The sequence below is a fragment of the Sipha flava genome, unplaced genomic scaffold (genome assembly GCF_003268045.1).
Source record: "Sipha flava isolate LNK unplaced genomic scaffold, YSA_version1 258_pilon_pilon, whole genome shotgun sequence".
Classification (NCBI taxonomy): Eukaryota; Metazoa; Arthropoda; class Insecta; order Hemiptera; family Aphididae; genus Sipha; species Sipha flava.
Genome location: NW_020272917.1, coordinates 780,447 through 799,251, shown reverse-complemented (window position 1 = coordinate 799,251; position 18,805 = coordinate 780,447). Strand labels below are relative to the sequence as shown.

The following is an 18,805-nucleotide window of genomic DNA, read 5'->3' as shown; positions in this document are numbered from 1 at the left end:
TATTATTATTATTATTAATATTATTTATTATCATAAACCATTACAATTCACGACATTATTTGATCATGTTTTAAACAACACTTCTTATTGCTTTTTACACGTTTGCAACTACAATTTCGAAACACCGAAGGCACAACAAAGCCGAATATACTCTATTTAGGCAAATGACAACATTTGCGGTTGTACCGGAACGGTTCGCGAGTGCCGTTCTCGTCCAGACGGGCGCCGAAGCGAAAACGCACGTTCCGTGGTACTCGTTTTCGGTCTAATTATAAAAATCCCCGTGTGACGCACGTATCCGTCCGGCAGCGGCTGCAGCTGCTGCGGACAACCGGTCCAGTCGCCGCGCTAACGGTATACGATTTATCGAAAATAATGACTGATTGTTGCGACAAAACAAAAATTGTCGTCATCGTTGGAAATCGACGGTGGCATCGGTAACCACGTACCCACTGGCGTCGCACATGACTCGCGCGTGCACAACATGGATCTATTGCAAATGCACGTGCTCGGTTGCGTCAGAAGACGTGTTGAAAACATTCGGTTTTGACCGCCCGTTCTCCGATCCGATGTTCTATTTGCGGTGGTTCCGGTCGCCGGGCAAACGATGTATGGTGCAAACGACGGCAAAAGCGCAGTTCTGTGCACCCGCAGCGGTCGCAGCAGTGTCGTTACGGATACCTCTCGGGCGAAAGGGGGGTGACGGGAAGTATGTACCTACGGTGTGTTGCGGTTTCTACGGCAAACCGTATTCGTATAAATAATGATCGCGTACACAGCGAACGTATACTTCACCGTTCGTCTTAAGCAGTTCAAAATCACAGCACAACGGTGCCCACGAATACATACCACCTACAGCCATTTGCCTACTACCCTGATCGCTGTTACCTATACATTCGATTGTCGAAGTTGAAGTTCCTGCGACCACCGTCCGCCGACGTTCTCCAGACACGTCGTACCATATTACACAAACATACATACACACAAACCGTCCGGTTCACCATGTTCGCAATAATCGTAAGTATACACACACACGTGTACATGATCCGTTACTTATCGTATATGTATTTGATTAACGGAGCAATATCACTGTATACGTTTTTAGTTTACAAACCATAAACCGACCGAATCGAAATCCAAAACATTTATAAGAAATATTTTTATATAGATGGTTGATCTTATTTATATGTACCACATAGTTTTAAGTTTTGTACGTCGTGGGTTTCGCGGATCTGTTCCAACAAATTTCTGAACGCTTTACCTAAAACTTAGCTTAAATTGGACAATCTGTGTACACGTATAATTATTTCAAACATGGAACATTTAGTTTTCAAATTTGCTTGCAATTTTGAATTTCAATAACAGCATATACATTGATACTAAACCGATTATACTTAACAAATATACGAGTAATAATACTCCGGGTAAAGCATTTATTTATTTTTTTATATAAAATATTCAAAAAATATAAAATATAAATTAAATAGATACTTAAAAATATAAGATAAAATCCATTTTTTTTTGCATTATTTTGTGTCTTTTTATAGCTAAAATTCATATTTTATGTTTTTTTTTGTGCGTATTCGGTAATTCTTTAGTGCATAAATGCATACACATAGGCGTCACTAAGGGATATCGAGGGATTCGGTTATCTTTACAACCCCACAAATTTTTGTAAAGGTATCTTTTTGCTACCCCAAAATAAGTTACAGATTTTAAAAATATATTCGAAGTTTATTATTCAAGTGTGTACGAACTTAGACCATCTATTATTGGGATTGTATCCAAAATAGTTATATTTTGTGATAAGTCCAACACGGACAATAAAACATGTGTACACTATACGTCATACCAAGATTTATGAAGAAAAGGTTATCAGTTAAGTAATCCAGTTAAACCAGTTATCATGTTAAACCTTTAAAAATGTATTTTTTAACTTTCTAAAAATAAACTACCCCAAAATTTGGACTTAAATGACGCTAAAATAAATGTGTGCATACATATTACAGTTATTTTAAATATGCATAAACATTCGTGTGCTAATTATTTTTAGTAAAAAATAATGTCTGTTCATTGTTTTCACGTACCCAGGCCATCGTTTTCGCGGTCCAAGCCACAGCAGTGTTGGCCGGAGCCCGGTACCCATCCGGACTGAACCCGGCCCTGTGCCCGAACTATCCGCACTGCGACAACGTGCTGCTTGCCGCGTACGCTCAACCAGGGGCCAATGATTATAGTGGCCAGTACAACAACAACAATAATGACGACACACAACATTACGGGTCTGGTTATCAGCGCCATCCAGCCGTCGGAGCGTACAGCCACTACCGACACCAACAGCCGTCCGTCCCGTTGCCGTACACCGAACCCGGTTACCCGGCCGGCCTTAGTTCGTCCAACTGCCCCAACTATCCGTACTGCTCACACCAGGTGCCCGCCGAAGCGTTAAAGTACGAAGCGCACAACAGGTACCCGGCCGGTGTTACTCCGCATAACTGCCCCAACTACCCGTACTGTTACTGAGGGACATCACATGCACCTCCCATGTATGTACGCGTAGCATTTGGTGCATACTGGTATTTAAATACGCGTACTGGTATCATATTATGTTGTTGATTGTATATTGTTTTGCCACCCTGATTTATATATGACAAAAAATACCCATACTGTACTTCAAATAAATCATATTCTGTAATAAACACTAATCCAATATAATATCTATGGCTTATCGATTTATCTGTGAACTGTTCCTCAATATACCTACGACCGAATTCGTCTTTTGTATAAGAATTAAATGTTATTTAAATAATTATAAAAGTAACACGCATTTGTGTCAATATTATTATAAAATAGTCAAATTTTTCGACTTTGAAAATACGAGTAGTACAGTAAAATTACAAGTTTTTCTCAATATAATTTATACAATTCAATGATGAAGCCCTAAATTTTAAAAAAATTTACTCGATGCTTCCACCTTAGTGTTATCACGGACAGTGGCGGATTTAAAGAGGCCAGAGGCAAGTGCGGATCCAATGTCTCACTTGGCGGGGGGCGTTCTTTTGAAAAAACAACTAACAAAAATATACAAAATGTAAATTTTAAATGTATCGAATAAAAATTACTACTTTTAAAAGTGATGATTTAAAATGCAGCACACCATCAAGTTTCTCAATTACCGTGTTAGGCATATTTTGTTTATTAATTGGTAGTTTAAAATATTCTTTAAAAAAAAAATTGCCTTTTCGTAAAATCATTAAAAAACGCAATTAACTTCTTTTAATATGGTGATAGTATTCCTGACAGACACTATTTTAGATAAATAAGAAAGAGAAATATTTAACACATGATTGAAACATGGACATCGTACATCCAATGGACATTCTTTTAAAATAGTTGTTATGATACCAATATTTTTGAAGTCATTACACTGCATCCATCAATTCCTACCTCTACATACGATTTCAAATTGAGTTCAAGGTCTTTTAAAATTTCTAATACAATATGACCAATAGCAGGTTTTGTTAGTTTTGACTTTCCAGATATATTAACATCATATACATTAATGTAGTGGCGTAGCCAAGGAAGGAGTTTAAGAGGGCTATAGCCCTTCCCTCATGGGTCGTATTTCTGTGCATGTACTATACTAGTATGCTGTAATTTAAGTATTTTATAATTTTGGTACAAACTAAATGTTTACGAATAACGGGTTTTGTCTTTGGTACATAGGCGTATTACTTATCTTACTTATATTTTTGGTGGTTATCATGAAGATTTTCGGCGACTCTCGTCTAACACTACCATTTAACGATTATAATCACTATAGCTGTTATATTATGTCGCAGCGATGCTACTGCAGATAGCCTCTGTAAATTTATTATTTTTATAAATTATATTTTAATAAATATTATTAAAAGTATTTTAAAATACTGGAGATACATTAATAAACTTAGTAGTGGGAAGAAAAAGGGTGAACTCTCAAATCCTTTCTTACCTAACTTGCCCAAAAAAAATGTTTAGACCCTCCCACTTAAAAATCCTAGCTACGCCACTGCATATATGGATTTAGAGACATCAACAAATTGAATAAATCGTATTGAATATATCTTATTGTAAACTGAGTTCGACGTGTGACTAGGCGTAGCCAGGGGATATTACAGGTGTATTAACACCCCCTTTTAACCGTGTTATAATTAAGTCTTATAAAAGTAAAAATTCATCATAAATCGTGACGAAAACATTTTTATCATAACGAAATATATACATAACAATAAAGTAAAGCCGGGATCCGACTTCTCATTACACCGTTTTGTCTAATAAACCAAAGCCGTAGTTTTGTGTCGTATCATACACGATGTAAAATAGGTACCTACATACGACAAAAATGTGCATTAGAAATGTTAATAAAATATTTAAATACTTTCTTATAGAGTAGTACATTACACACGAATATAGATTTATGTGTAATGTACTAATTTGTTTGTATAATTTGTACGTAAAGTAATTATTTTGTATGATTTTGAACAACACCCCCCTTTTAAAATACCTACGCGCCTGCGTGTGACATGTCTGTAATTTCATCGAATATGATAGCAAATACTTCAGTTTTTTTGTATGTTCAATAATTAGGCCATATAAAAATAAATATACGTACCTATATGTAAATTATTCTGCTTTCAATTACTTCCATACATCATAAACTGAATTATTGCATCAACATAAATAATAAAAAATCATAACTAAATATATAGGTACGATCGTATTAAGACAAAGTAACTGTAAAATAAAGTAAAAGCGAAAAAATCATACAACACATAATTTAGTTACTTTGATACCCATTTATGAATTAAAATAGACCATACTATATTAAAAAAAAAATTAAATAAACGCAATGTTCGAAATGCGCGGCAACCTTATCTTGGGTGCCTACCATAATGTAGTTAACCAGCACAGTAATGTTAAAGTCGGTGTAGCGAACGTGTTGGCTCTATATGCAATGGTTTACGACCGTTTGTTTTGTCACAACTAATTAATTTAGCAGTTACATTTACAATAAAAAATTCGTTTCATTGATAGCAAATTTTTTTGGATATTCCAAGCAGCAAATATTCAAGTCTTCAGCACAGATAAGAGAATTTTCCGATTTCTATTTATTTCAATTTAAGTTTTGTAATAAAATGAAAAAGTTTAATCGTAACGTTGTTTGGTTTTAAACAAAAATGTAGTATTATCTATGATAATATAAACTTAAACTAAGTTTAAATACTTTAGCTGACCAAAATATCTCGGTTAACTTAATCTGTGGTTAAGGTCCAGTTAAAATTTAACTAATTGATAATAAAATCATATTTTTAGTTTAACTGAAGTTTAACTTTAAACCGAGTTTAAATTGTCTTAACTGACGTTTGATATGATGACCCAAAGAATTATTAGTCAAAAAAATTCTACCCTATGGCTAGGGTTGCCATACGTCCCGGCAACCGGGATTGTCATCGGTTTTGGACTTTACGTCCCGGTGTCCCAAAAAATATTTTCGAGACGTCCATATGTCCCAGCTTAGACGTTTAGTCGAAATGTAATAATGTTTAATTTTTAATTTCGACCATTTTATCTCAAAGTACATTTTTAATCGTAATCGATTAACAATATAAAATAAAAACATAATTTATAATTTACACTTATAAATATACAAAATATTTTTAAATATTATATTGCCAGCTATACCTCTTCAGTGGTATGTACATAACTTTTGTACGGGGTGATCATTTACAAAAAAATCATTATTTTTATTTTATAATTATTATTTTTTCTACATTACTACCACTCTCACACTAAGAACATTATTTTATAACATTTAAAAAAAGGCCTAGGGGAAGATCTAACCTCCACACCTCCCACTTGCATTCGCTCACTCTATATATCAAAAGTTATAATACCTATAAAAAGTATATTACTCAATATTGTATTTATTTTGTCCCGATTTCGCCTTATAAATGTAAGGCAACCCTACCTATGGCTAGTGGCGCAACAATCGGGGTATATGACATTGTCTAACATCATAGCCTTAAGACTCAAAGAGGGCCTCGTTGTAGACGTAAGCTTGGAAGGTATTTTTAACTTAAGAATTGAGTAGCGTATTTAATGATAAGTAAGTAGTAAGTAGTCTTTATTGAAAAAAAATAAGTAGGAACTACAAAAATTGTTTGTGTTTATTATTAGAAGACTAATATTTGTGGCCGCGGCCTCCCAACCCCGTACCTTATTTATAAAAAAATTTGTATTGTTAACAAAAAATGTATATTATAATATGGACTATCATACGACACATACAAGTATGTAGATAGAGCCATAGAGGTATGACGGTTGAAAGAAGTTTCTCCACACTTCAGAGACTAAATACTTCGTTTAAGGATGACTGAAAATAGACTATCAGCATCTTGTCTAATTAATGTATATCATAAAGTAGATATTCTAGATCAAATAGATCATATTATTGATTTTTTTGTCAATTTTAAAAATAGACGACTTGAATTTGTGTTGTAAAAATTTTTCTTTTCTTTTTGTTATTAGATTTTGTAAAATTATAACTTGCCCCCCCCCTAATTAAGGCTCTGGAGCCGTCACTGTCGGGAATTCGTAAAGTGGATTATAGGCTGGCGGTCGCGGTGACACTACCGTAGCAAACAAATTGCGTCCTAAGATCCCTTTTTCATACCAATTGCTTCCAGATAATATTTAACAACTACATTAATTGCATCCCGATAATATTTAATATCTATACTAATTGTGTCCGATGTAAATACATTATTTTCCTTCACATTTAATACAGACTTAGGACTGTTAATAGACTGTCATTAAATATTATATTGCTATAGGTAGATTAAAAATATTGTTTTCGTCGTTAAATATATAAATAAGAGAGTAAGTAGAAAAAAATTTAAAAAAATTTAAGTTTTATGTGGGTATGTAAGTTATATATGTCTCGGTAAAAATTTGAACGATACAGTTTTGATATACCTAATTAAAACGTGTTATTTTGTTCATTTCGTATTTAATCATTTATTTCTTAAAAATTCTTGTTTTTCACATATTTCACGTCTTATTTTCTTTCTTTGACTACTGTAGCGAATATTTATGTAAGTATCTTTTTATACGTTTTTAAATATATCAATAAATTTGTAGATATTTGGATGAACTAAATAAAACATATAGTTATATTTTGTATAGAAAGCTTCACAGCTATTTTTTGTCCGTGTAATTAAACCTAAAAACATTGTTAAAATAAATCGTTAATAAAAAAATTTAAAAATCATTAAAAATATATTAATAATAAAATAAATAAATTATCATAACGTCACTCACAATTAAACTAATATTTTTATATAGAAATAAAACAGCGTAAAATTGTCAACGAGACGGAATCGAAAGACATACCTACAACCATTGATTAAATATATTTAAATATATTTAATCAATACTACTACTAACCGATAACATTTATTTCATAAATACTCATATTGTCGTATCAATTATTGATTGAGATCATCAAAGGTATATATTCTGATATCAGATAATCGGGACGCAATAATAAGTATATATTAATATGTATATTATATATATATATAGGTATTATATATATTATATCATTTTTCTTAAATATAAATTAAGGAATTTTCTATTTTCTTTCTTCTTATTCTTTTACAAATGAATTTTTTTTGTATATTATTATATGGTAAAATATTTTTGTATAATATTCTGTGCTGTGACCTACTAATTAACTAGCCGACTAACCACTACCATCTATACCAGAGGTTCCCAACCTTTTTTGACCCACGGCACCCTTAATTATTTTCTAAAAATTTGGATGCTCCCTATAGCCTATGCTCTGTTCTCTATAGTTTATATTGAATACGCAATAGTAATATATTACATATTTAAATTTATATTTTGTAACTTCGATTTTATTTAGCATTAATAAACAATAAAGATAAGATAAAGTCACAAGTATTCGCCGTAAATAACTTTAAAACAGTTCACATCAAATGGATAGCAATCAAACCAGTATGAAAATTAAAATAAATTGAACATCTCAGTATTACTAAGTAAAAATTATACGTGTTATATAATTAATACATTCATTATATTGTATATACCTAATTAATTATACACAATAGGTTGTATACTATAGACATAGAGTATAGTCTGTTTTATTACTCACAGTGCCAGGGGCGCACAGTAGATTTTTGACAAGAGTGTCGAAAATATATATTTCGAGGTACCCACCCACCCCCACCAGTAAAATCTAAGTTTAGGCATAATGTAATTCTTATTTTTAAGTGTTTTTGGTTTTTTCTTACTAACAAAGATACTAAAAATAAAAATGTTTAAAATAAACCTAATATTAATTATTTTTCAATTTTTTGGGTATTAATTTATAAGTTTGTATAGCATAATTTTTGGGATTGAGCCCTACTACTAATTCTCATGTGACGCTTTAGTTCTAAGGTAACCATAATTAGTATATTGATTTGGATAGCTAAAAAATTGGTTAGTATTAAATTAAACAAATATTCATAAAAATTCACACAGAATTAGTCATCCACCAATTCTCTAAGGGGTGTCAGTGGACACTCCTGACCCTCCCTGTGTGCGCCACTGCACAATGCTATATTTTTCATGAAGGCGTTTAAAAAAATATATATATTTCAAATATTTTTGTGGCACCCTAAATTTAAGTTCGCAGTACCCTAGGGTGCCGCGACACCCTGGTTGGGAACCTCTGATCTATACCATGAAGTGCTATTACTGAATAGCTTCTTCACACAAGCCAACCACGACCAATTATATCCTTCTATCTATTGTGCTTATTGTAAATATATTTTATACAGATTGTACAAATAAAAATAAATATGACAAAAAAAAAATAAATATTCTGTGTAGTTTAATGGAATGGGCATGACAAAATATTAGGCAATGTCAAGTATGAAACTCAATCTTTGTTGGAGGTTTTGGTAATTTTTTCATTATATTTCTCAATTATTTGAAAAACTTAAATTCTCCATTCAAAATATTAGCTAAACACTAATTTCTATCAGAAAACTTCCATGATAAAAATTGGAGTAATCTGACAGATCAAAATTGTGTACACAAGCACACAAAAAAGAAATCCTACATAACGATAAAACCAATATAGAATATAAAATACTACGAAGAAATTTATAATTTTACAAAATTATATTAAATATATATGGTGTGATATATCTCAAGGAGGAAGTAAGTTATTTATAATTATAACTTATGATGTTCAAACAAAATAATTTCTCAAAATTCTCTTTAGTTTAAAAAAATATAAAGCAATTAATATAATTATGAGACAATACTATAATAGTGATAATCACTGAACTGTAAACGGAGCAATTATAACTATAAAAAGTATAAATAACTAAGTATAATTACTTTTTCGATTATTATTATATAAAACAATATAAATCTTCAAAATTAAATAAATTTATTAAAATAATCATTAGGTACTTATCAACATTCATATACACAGTAAAAAATGTATTATTTATAATATTGATTTAAACAAACAAAAATATTTCTTAGATAACTAAAAATAATAGAATAAAATTTAATTTAGATAAAATCTAATAACTTATTATTATAATATTTTTATCACAAATATATAATCTCAATAATTGAAAAATTATTACATTAAAAAAAAAATAGTTTTAATAACTATGATAATGGCAATGTGTAATTTATTATCATTTGTAAGAAAAATATAAATAATAAATTTATTTCTCAGCACATTTGAATCTTATAGGCAGTATAACTTTTACTACAGAACCCGATATTTTAGTACCATAGTGACCAGCCCAAAATTGTGTATCTACTCCAGAATGATATAAAATCAAGTGATTTGCATCACTTTGATTTTTAAAGGAATGTGATGCCTGAAATAATATAGAAAAAGATTTAAAATATTTATTTCAATAATTAAAACTAAAATATAAAATTTTAAATATATTAAAAGTACACACCTTGGTCCAAATATTTGCTTCCCATTGTGGTAAAACATCATTATAATTGTGTTGTTCTATTAATTTACCATTACTATCATGAATAGCTGCTTTTAATGTATATTTACAACCACAGTCAAAACGACCAGAATACCTGAAATTAATTTAGTTATTACATTTTATAAGAAAAAACATCACAATTTAATATTATGTTTATTACCATTCACTAACAAAAATTTCTGGATTAAGATATTTCATTACAGTGCTGTTCAAACCATAATCTTTAAATATGATTTTTTGTTGTTTAGAACACTGACGATATGTAGACACAAAACAACTCGTATGTCCATCAAAATCTGGATCATTAGGCAATGGAGAAGCACCTTCTGGTGATTTTTCAACAATCCACATGTTATGATAACTAGTTGAAACCCAGTATTTGAGTCCTTCTATATTTAATAAAAGTAAATTATCAGCATAAATAAATATAGTTAAATTTATACTTAAACAAATTAAAACAAAATAATTAGCAATAATAATATGATGTTTCAGGCAATGGAAACTGGAAACAGTCCATTGACAGCGACTTCTATGAGCATGGTAAAAACATTTGATTATTATTGGTTTACCTGCTCATTTTGTATTTTTCTAATTATTCAAGTTCATAAATAAAAAAAGAGCTTAACAATTACCTATGAAAAATAATAATAATTGATTTTAAGTAACATACAGAAAAAATTAAAAATGTATCCAGATATAGGTTATAATTAAATAAGTATATTAAAATACAAGATAATGTAAATGTATTGAAGTGCAAGATTAATTATTAAATTAGATATCTAATGTACATAAAATATTTATAAAATTAAATATTGCGGTACAACAAAATATATAAGGCTAGGTACCTATCTAAAAAAAATGGAAAAACATTATTCAATTATACTGATATGATATTGTTATAATTACAATTATAGGTTCAATCATTGCATACTACATTTTTTTCGATTTAATTACATATTTCATTTAACTTACCATGTCCACAGGGATTTTTTACTAAATTTCTGTTGAATGGATCATGTTTGCATATCACATAAAATATATACCAAGGCAAATCAAGTTTTCTCACAGTATTCGTATCAATTTCTGAGAAACTGAAATATCCATTACCATTATTCACATACTCATTTTCTCGTGATGCCTTTTCTTGGAACACATATGCTTCTATGAGGTCTAGCCATCTTTTAGAAACAAGTCTACAATTCAGAAGAGTGTCTGTATCCACAAAACTCAAAACATACACCACCATTTCATCAGGTAGTAATTCAAAAGAGGTTTTGATTTCTCCATCAAGATAATTTAAAACTTCCATCATTTTAAATTAAAGCACTCGATAGTTGACGTTTAAAAATAAAACAATTCACAATTAATTGATGAAATATTAGATAAATATTATTAATCATTTAACAATTTGATATTAAAATATCAACTGTTTATTATATATAAACGTATAAATTAATTAATTTAATATATAATACCATACATTCATAATATGAAGGGGTCGTACTTGAAATTTTTTTCTAAATTATTAAATGATATTAATAATAATATTTTTCAGCCATGAGTGATAACGATGGGAATGATATGACGGTGATAATAACACAGATGAGTGTTTGGCAGTTGTCCGAAAAATGATAAGGATCTAAGAAACGATAAGGTCCGAAATTTGAAAAAAACAGTACCAACTGACTAAATCGAAAATTACCTATTCCAATTATATAATTTATATTGATAAAAGTTATACAATATCCACCGATTTTCAAAGCAGGAAAAATTCTAATAGGTTATTATTGTTTTCAACAAAAATTTTAATTACATTTACTTTTTATTTATTTTATTTTACTTTGATTACTTTTACTTTTATTTTATTTATATTTATTTTCTACAAAAATGAACCAAATTTTAAATTATGGTATCATATAATTATGTATAACATTAAATCATGGATATGTTTTCGGGTTAAAGCTTTGACTTGTATTATTTTAGTACCTAACCAATATAATTAGAGAAGGGTAATGCTTTTCTGTTCTCGCAATTCTTCTTAATATCCATGTTATAAATCTATGTAATATATCATGTATATTTATAAATATCTAGCTTAATATTTAATTTTATGTAAACCTTTCTTAAAATATATATGTTTTTTCATACATTTTTTAATTTTCTATGTGCTAGAACGTAAATAGTATAAAATATTACGTTTTAGTTTTAAGTGTGTACTGAAAAATAAGTATTTAAAAATGTATTATTTAAATATATTACATTAAATTATTTCATATAATTGATACCTGTTTATTTTATATGTAACTAATTAACACAATAATTAAAAATTAGCATATAAATAAATAGGTACTAAAACTCAAGTAAAAAAAAAATCCTTAACATTATTTAAATTTAAATAAATTAATTGAAATTAATTTCATCTTTAAATAGGAAATTTTAGATATTAAATTAGGCACTATAATATTATATATCTATGTCTTTATATGTCTATGCTAAATACATAGGGATTGGTTGGTCATAAAATGTGAACCGTAGTATAGTTTAAATTGAATATAATTATTATCGAAAAATATAATAATTATCATTCAAATGCATCAGTATAACTTCTTAAACAAAAAAATAATTTTATAATATAATTTTTAGAAATTTTATATTGGCAACACATTTTATGCCGCCGTCTTTCGATTCCAGTTCTTATAATTTTTCGGACAACTGCCCCAACTCAGAATAGATCATGATTTAAGATAATATTATATTTTTATTTTACATCATTAAAATTTTAATTAATAAAGGAAAAAAATATAATTGTATGCTTAAATAACATTTTTGAGATTAGAAAAATACTTATATTAAAAGGCGAAAATTTGTTTAGTGCCTATAATTAAATCCGGTACTGTTACAGTGGTAATTTTGTATGAAATTGGAGACGAAACCGTGCATGTCGAGTTACTCCCACTCGGTTTCAAATAAGTTTCATGTAAGTTAAATTACTTTTCAGTCGCGTTGCAACTAGAGATGGGCAAAAAGTTTGAAAGATCGATGTTTATCTTAATAAGTTTTAAGAAAAATTATATCTAAGTTATATGTATGTATGTTATGTATAAATTGTAAAATGTTTAAATAAATGTTATTTAAACATCGGACTTCGGATTAGAAAAAATCGATTTTTTTCAATACATCGCAATAAAAACATTGATGTAGAGTTTCAATATATCGAATGAAAACATCGATGTTTTTAAAAAATTGATGTATTTTGCCCATCTCTAGTTGCAACCGGTGAGAACATGATCAAAAATATTAGTATGCGTTGTAGTTTTATTGCAATCAAGTTACAGTTGGAAGTTGCTTTGGGGAGAACAACGGCTTAGAATAATCTAAAATATTCTATAGGTAGCTACAAAATAACATTTTGTTGGCAACTGGATAGTAACCAGTGATGTGGTCGTAATTTTTATATTGAGTATACGCTTAAATATGATCGATAATTAAACGTGGGGGCCTCCCCCCATATAGTTATATATACGTTGTTAAAAATTTCACATTTCTATATACACTAACCTGTCACAATTAAACCCATGGGCGAATTTTAGGGGAGGGTGAAGGGGCGATCCCCCCGAAATCCGTATTTAAGGAATTAATTATATGTGAGATACACATTTCAAATTTTTTTTATGTCGATCATTTTATAACGAAATTAAATTACGCGTGACTGTGAATACTGAATTAGGCTTTTTATCGAGTCCATAATACTTATACAAATAGATTTGTTATAAAATAAGCGTGACTTTCAAAACACAGCCAGGTTTTTGTGTTATTACGTATTGTACTCTTATTATAGTTATTATTATTCATTCTTATTGAGAGTAGATATTTTTATTTTTATCAGTTTGATATTTTATGGACTGACTTATAGCTACTATTTAAATTGTCGGCACCTGCAACAAAGGTTGTTTTTCAAAAGTCAATGCAATAATCAGTTATATTATTTTAACTAAAATGTACATAACGCCATTATGAATATTTGTCATCATAAAAATGGCAAATTTGGTAATTAATTGAAATATTGTCTTGAATATTTAAAAAATGTTAATTTTATTTATCATATTAAATTTTATTGATTTCAAATAAATATACTACCACTTTTACATTTCCAAATAATTTATCAAAAAAAAAAAAGTAGGAAGCTTTTTTGTCTCCCAAAAAATTGTAAATTTGGATGTAACTGGCTTTTGTACTGGTGTCTAGTGCCTTTATACTTAAATATTAAAACACAAATTTAGAATAAAAAAATATGTTAAGTTATAACCAATAAAATAAATACTTACAAAGTTCATATAGAATTATTATTAATTTGTTAAGTACCTACTAAGATTGTGTAAAATACAATGTACATACTTGATCAGCATTTATTTCCATAAAACTATTTAAACTCGAGTTTGGATCAACACATTATTCATTTAAAATATTGACAGTATCATTTGGAAAAATCTATGCACAGCATTTATACGATATAAATATGTATAATAATCATAATAATGTAATATTAATTGAATAGGTATATTAATTAAATACAATTATTGTAAATATTTATCGTTCGTAAATATATATCATATTACATATATTTATTTATTAAGAATAATAAATTTACAATAAAATAAAATTTCGATTATCAAAATGTTAAGATGAACTTTACTTTTGTTTTTTAACGGTAAAATAACTTTAACAATTCTTTAATATTATTTAATCAATTTTATCAACGATTTTAAAAATTATCATACATCCTTCAAAACGAATTCATCTATCAAAACGATCCTTTACTTTTAATAACGATAAAATAAAATTCTTCAAACTCCAATTAAATATTTAAATCTTTTAATTATTATCATTATTAAATTGTATAATATTAAACATACCCCCCTTTAAGTCCGCACCAGCGGTATCGGCATATTATATCTATCTATCTATCTATCTATCTATCTATCTATCTATCTATCTATACTATGTATAAAATTGTAAGGGTTTTTCTTAGATCGCGCTAACCGAGAACCGTTGGCGTAGATCTTCGTACAGAGTGCTTTTCACATGGGTAATTATACGTGGCATTTTCTCGAACTGGGGACCCGAATCGTCTTATGATTTTAATTTCAACAAGGAATATAACAAAAAACATCATATACTCAGAAGTCTTATAAAATTCTTTTAATTTTTATTTCTTCATCAACTTCAATCAAATTCTTTATCAACCATAAATTATTTCTTTTTTATCTGTATTTATTTTTATCATTTATAACGCTAGAAAAATTTCAATCCGTTTTTATTAACCGTTTTTTTATATTTACTTGCCGATCACATTAAACAATTATATTTGAATAAAAAATTCTATATATCATGGTCCGAAGGCAAAATAAACAACCAATCACGGGCGAAGCTGTGACGGGTCGGCTATAATTTATAAAATTAAATAAATAATTATGTAGATAGTAACAACTCATGTAAACAACATTACTCACATTTTCTTTTTATGTTGGTGCACTGTCTACGGACGATTTGTCTGAATCCACATCAATGGGTTTAAAAAACTTCAAAATTGAACTCATTTTTGATTTTATTCAATATATGACAATTAAAATTTAAGTGAATAGTGTACAAGCGTACAGATATAAATGTCGTGTATTCGTTGACACAGTGTTATTTTATATTAACAATGAACTCCAAAATGATCTATAATTATAGATGTTAGATAATATGGGTCGTTGGGAATTCTGTAATATGTCGGTGGCCACGACAATAAATTACACTCTTCGTCAACATTATCATCGAATTGGTGGCGACCGGTGTCGATCAGTTCTTCAGTCTTTCTCAGGGGCCATGTTTCTGCTCCATACAGGACAATTGGCCTTAACAAAGTTAAGTACATTCTAACTTTTAAGTTCTTAGAAATTGCTCTTGATCTAAAAATGTTACTAAGTCCAAAGAAACATTTATTAGCTGATTGTAATCTCATTGAAATTTCTGTTTTTATGTCGTTATCTTGAGTTATAATTGATCCTAAGTATTTGAATTGGTCTATTCTTCTAAATTTGTATTCTTCCACTTCGATGAATTCTTCTTGTACTAGATTCCCATTTCTCCGACTGACCACCATGTACTCTGTTTTTTCTTCATTAATCCTAAGTCCTACTTTCTCCGCAGCCATTATAAGTGATTTTCCCATTTTTATTATCATCTCTCTACTCCTTTCCAATAGAGCAATATCATCCGCATACGCCAGAATATTAATTGTCGATCGACCTAACTCAACTCCTTCACATAAATTGGTTTCTCTTACTATCTTCTCCAACACTAAGTTAAATAGTATGGGAAAAATCGCATCCCCTTGTCTTAAGCCTGTCACCACTTCCACTGGTTGTGACAACATATTTGCTAGCTTTACTTTGATCTTTGTTCCCTTTATATTTGCCTCTACAAGATTAACTAGCTTTTTTGGAAACTTAAATTCCCTAAGAATATTGATTAAGCTTGCCCTGTGGATAGAGTCATAGGCTTTCTAGAAGTCCACAAATAATATATACGCGTCTTTATTGAACTATAGAAAACTAATATAAAAAATTATTTATAAAAAACTACGACCACATAATTTTAAGCCTTTCTTCATTCATCAAGTCCATCAACCACTTATTTTTGAAAAATATAAATTTAACTTTTAATAATTAATTTCTTATTAATTATTTCAATTTCATCTTTTGAACCTGAGTTCATATTGAATGAATAACTTTTAAATTAAACCAACATACTACAGAGTACAGCACTAAATAGTAACTAATAGCATTGATTAAATATATAAATGTATATTTATAATCAATGGTAGTACCTACTCGCGGTTATCGTAATCGTAATCGCTCGGTATCAATTATCCGTGTTCTAAAAATATCGGGTGCAGAAAGTTCGATATTGACAAAACCGCCGGGTGTCAATTGTCCGAATACCAAATTTAGTTTACAAAATTTAAAAATTAAAGCACCTCTTTTATATTTAGTTAAATAATAAACTAGGCTAAGTCCTTATTTAAGTTCTTAAATCATGTATTTTACGATTGTATTATTATATTAAATATATTATTGTATTATTTATGTATTTTCGTATTAGTCTTTGCATTTAATAAGTAAATATTAGACTTATAACTATGTATTTAAATAAAATATATAGAATTATATTTTATATAAAATATATATTATTTTTAATTAAAGACTTATAACGTATTTATGTTTAAATATTTCGTTTGAATTTCGACTATTGCTATTTATGCTTAATAATTAATAGTTATTTTAACAATTTGTATGTGTATTATTTAATTCTAATTCATAAACATCATTATTTTTATATTAGGTTAACATATTAAAATAATAAATAAAAAAAGTATTTGTTTTATTCAATTACACAATGTATTTGGTCTGAAGTGTAATATAAACACCTTTGAATTATTTGAATACATTTGTAATAAGTGAAACACGGTTTTTTTAAATTTGAGTCTAATACATCTAAAAACGAAAATAAAAATTCCAAATAATCTACATTAATCTTATGCTTTGTTAATAACAAGTATACAATCTCGTTGAATTTTTTTAAAGTTGTACTTGGAATACCAAATGGTTTATCAGCATCATATAGTGTGAGATTACTGTAAAATAAAAATGTAAAAAATTATTAATATAATCATATTGATCAATTATATAATTTATGTAAATAGTTTATGTTTAGAAAAAAAAATCTTACATTTGATACAATATTTTTTGAAAAAAATATTTCAAATGTTAGTAAAAATGTACTTATATATTTTTCATAATCATTACTGTAAATTAAAAATGTATTTAATAAATACTCGTAAATTACTATTTAACTAAAAATCACTAACGGAAAACTGTAACTACATGTTACCCTTTTTTCGCTAAAAAAGTAAATTATTACTTATAAATTACACAGTAATTAATACGATATTTTCTTGGACAAATTAAAATAAACCGAAGTTTTTAACCAATAATTACTATTTGCCAATCAAATAATGTAAACCAATTAATTTTCTCATATTTTACGTGTACAATTATTACTTTAAACTTAAGTCATCGTGTTCCAGTGATGTGTACATTGGCCAATCGTCCATACAAGCCAGGCATTGACAAGAGAATTTATATTGATCCAGTAAATGTTTATTACGTTCTACTTTATTATGTGACATAAAATTGACTCCATAATCAGTAAACAGCTATATATATTAAACAGTAAATAAAACATCAAAGTAAATTGTATTTGAAAAATATCCATAGTCTAGAGCAAGGCTAGATCAAGGGGGGAGCTAAAGGGGCTATAGTTCCGGGCTGCTAGTTGAAAGGGACCATAATGTGTTTTATATTCGTTGGCTAACAATATAAAGTACTGTTTTATCAATTAATTGTGACTATACTACAATGTACAAATGTACTATACTTATTTTAAATAATATTTATTATAAATTACTAATTCTGAATAAAAAAATGAAATTATTTTAGATGAAAGGATCTCACCAAAATTTAGGTTACGTTAGTTAATCATTATGGTTTATGGTTATGGTTAACTATATATAATATATATTAAGGTGGTCCTTAGTTATAGAGGTTAAAAAAAAAATTGAAAAATTTATACTCGTGGGCTCGAAATTTTGTTTGGTATATTGACAAGATAATTTTGGTAAA

The 18,805-nt window shown here is 28.5% G+C and overlaps 3 protein-coding genes across 3 annotated transcripts in view; 1 reads left to right on the top strand and 2 right to left on the bottom strand.

The window, feature by feature from the left end:
• Window positions 1-54: 54 nt before the first annotated feature.
• On the top strand, window positions 55-2,728 carry LOC112684868 (cuticle protein 1). The gene is made up of 2 exons (XM_025556583.1): window positions 55-1,017; window positions 2,092-2,728. The coding sequence occupies exons 1-2, from the start codon at window positions 1,003-1,005 to the stop codon at window positions 2,521-2,523; spliced, it is 447 nt and encodes a 148-aa protein (XP_025412368.1). The 5' UTR covers window positions 55-1,002; the 3' UTR covers window positions 2,524-2,728.
• Window positions 2,729-9,748: 7,020 nt separating this feature from the next.
• Window positions 9,749-11,445, bottom strand: LOC112684853 (F-box only protein 27-like). Its single transcript, XM_025556559.1, has 4 exons — window positions 11,052-11,445; window positions 10,240-10,468; window positions 10,041-10,173; window positions 9,749-9,953 (listed from the first exon to the last, which is right to left on the bottom strand). The coding sequence occupies exons 1-4, from the start codon at window positions 11,389-11,391 to the stop codon at window positions 9,795-9,797; spliced, it is 861 nt and encodes a 286-aa protein (XP_025412344.1). The 5' UTR covers window positions 11,392-11,445; the 3' UTR covers window positions 9,749-9,794.
• A 6,059-nt stretch (window positions 11,446-17,504) lies between these two features.
• Window positions 17,505-18,805, bottom strand: part of LOC112684918 (SET and MYND domain-containing protein 4-like) — a 10,573-nt gene continuing 9,272 nt past the window's right edge. Inside the window, exons 6-7 of the mRNA XM_025556651.1 lie at window positions 18,185-18,310; window positions 17,505-17,757 (exon numbers count right to left, since the gene is read on the bottom strand). Of these exons, the coding sequence (XP_025412436.1) occupies window positions 17,505-17,757; window positions 18,185-18,310 (379 nt within the window). The remainder of the gene's footprint in view (window positions 17,758-18,184; window positions 18,311-18,805) is intronic.

Excerpts from the sequence above, each read along its gene's own strand:
- LOC112684853 (XM_025556559.1), bottom strand. The coding sequence starts at position 11,391 with ATGATGGAAGTTTTAAATTATCTTGATGGAGAAATCAAAACCTCTTTT. Across the intron at positions 10,469-11,051 it reads AAAAAATCCCTGTGGACATG|AAGGACTCAAATACTGGGTT; the intron begins GTAAGTTAAATG and ends TATTAAATATAG. Across the intron at positions 9,954-10,040 it reads AAGCAAATATTTGGACCAAG|GCATCACATTCCTTTAAAAA; the intron begins GTGTGTACTTTT and ends ATATTATTTCAG.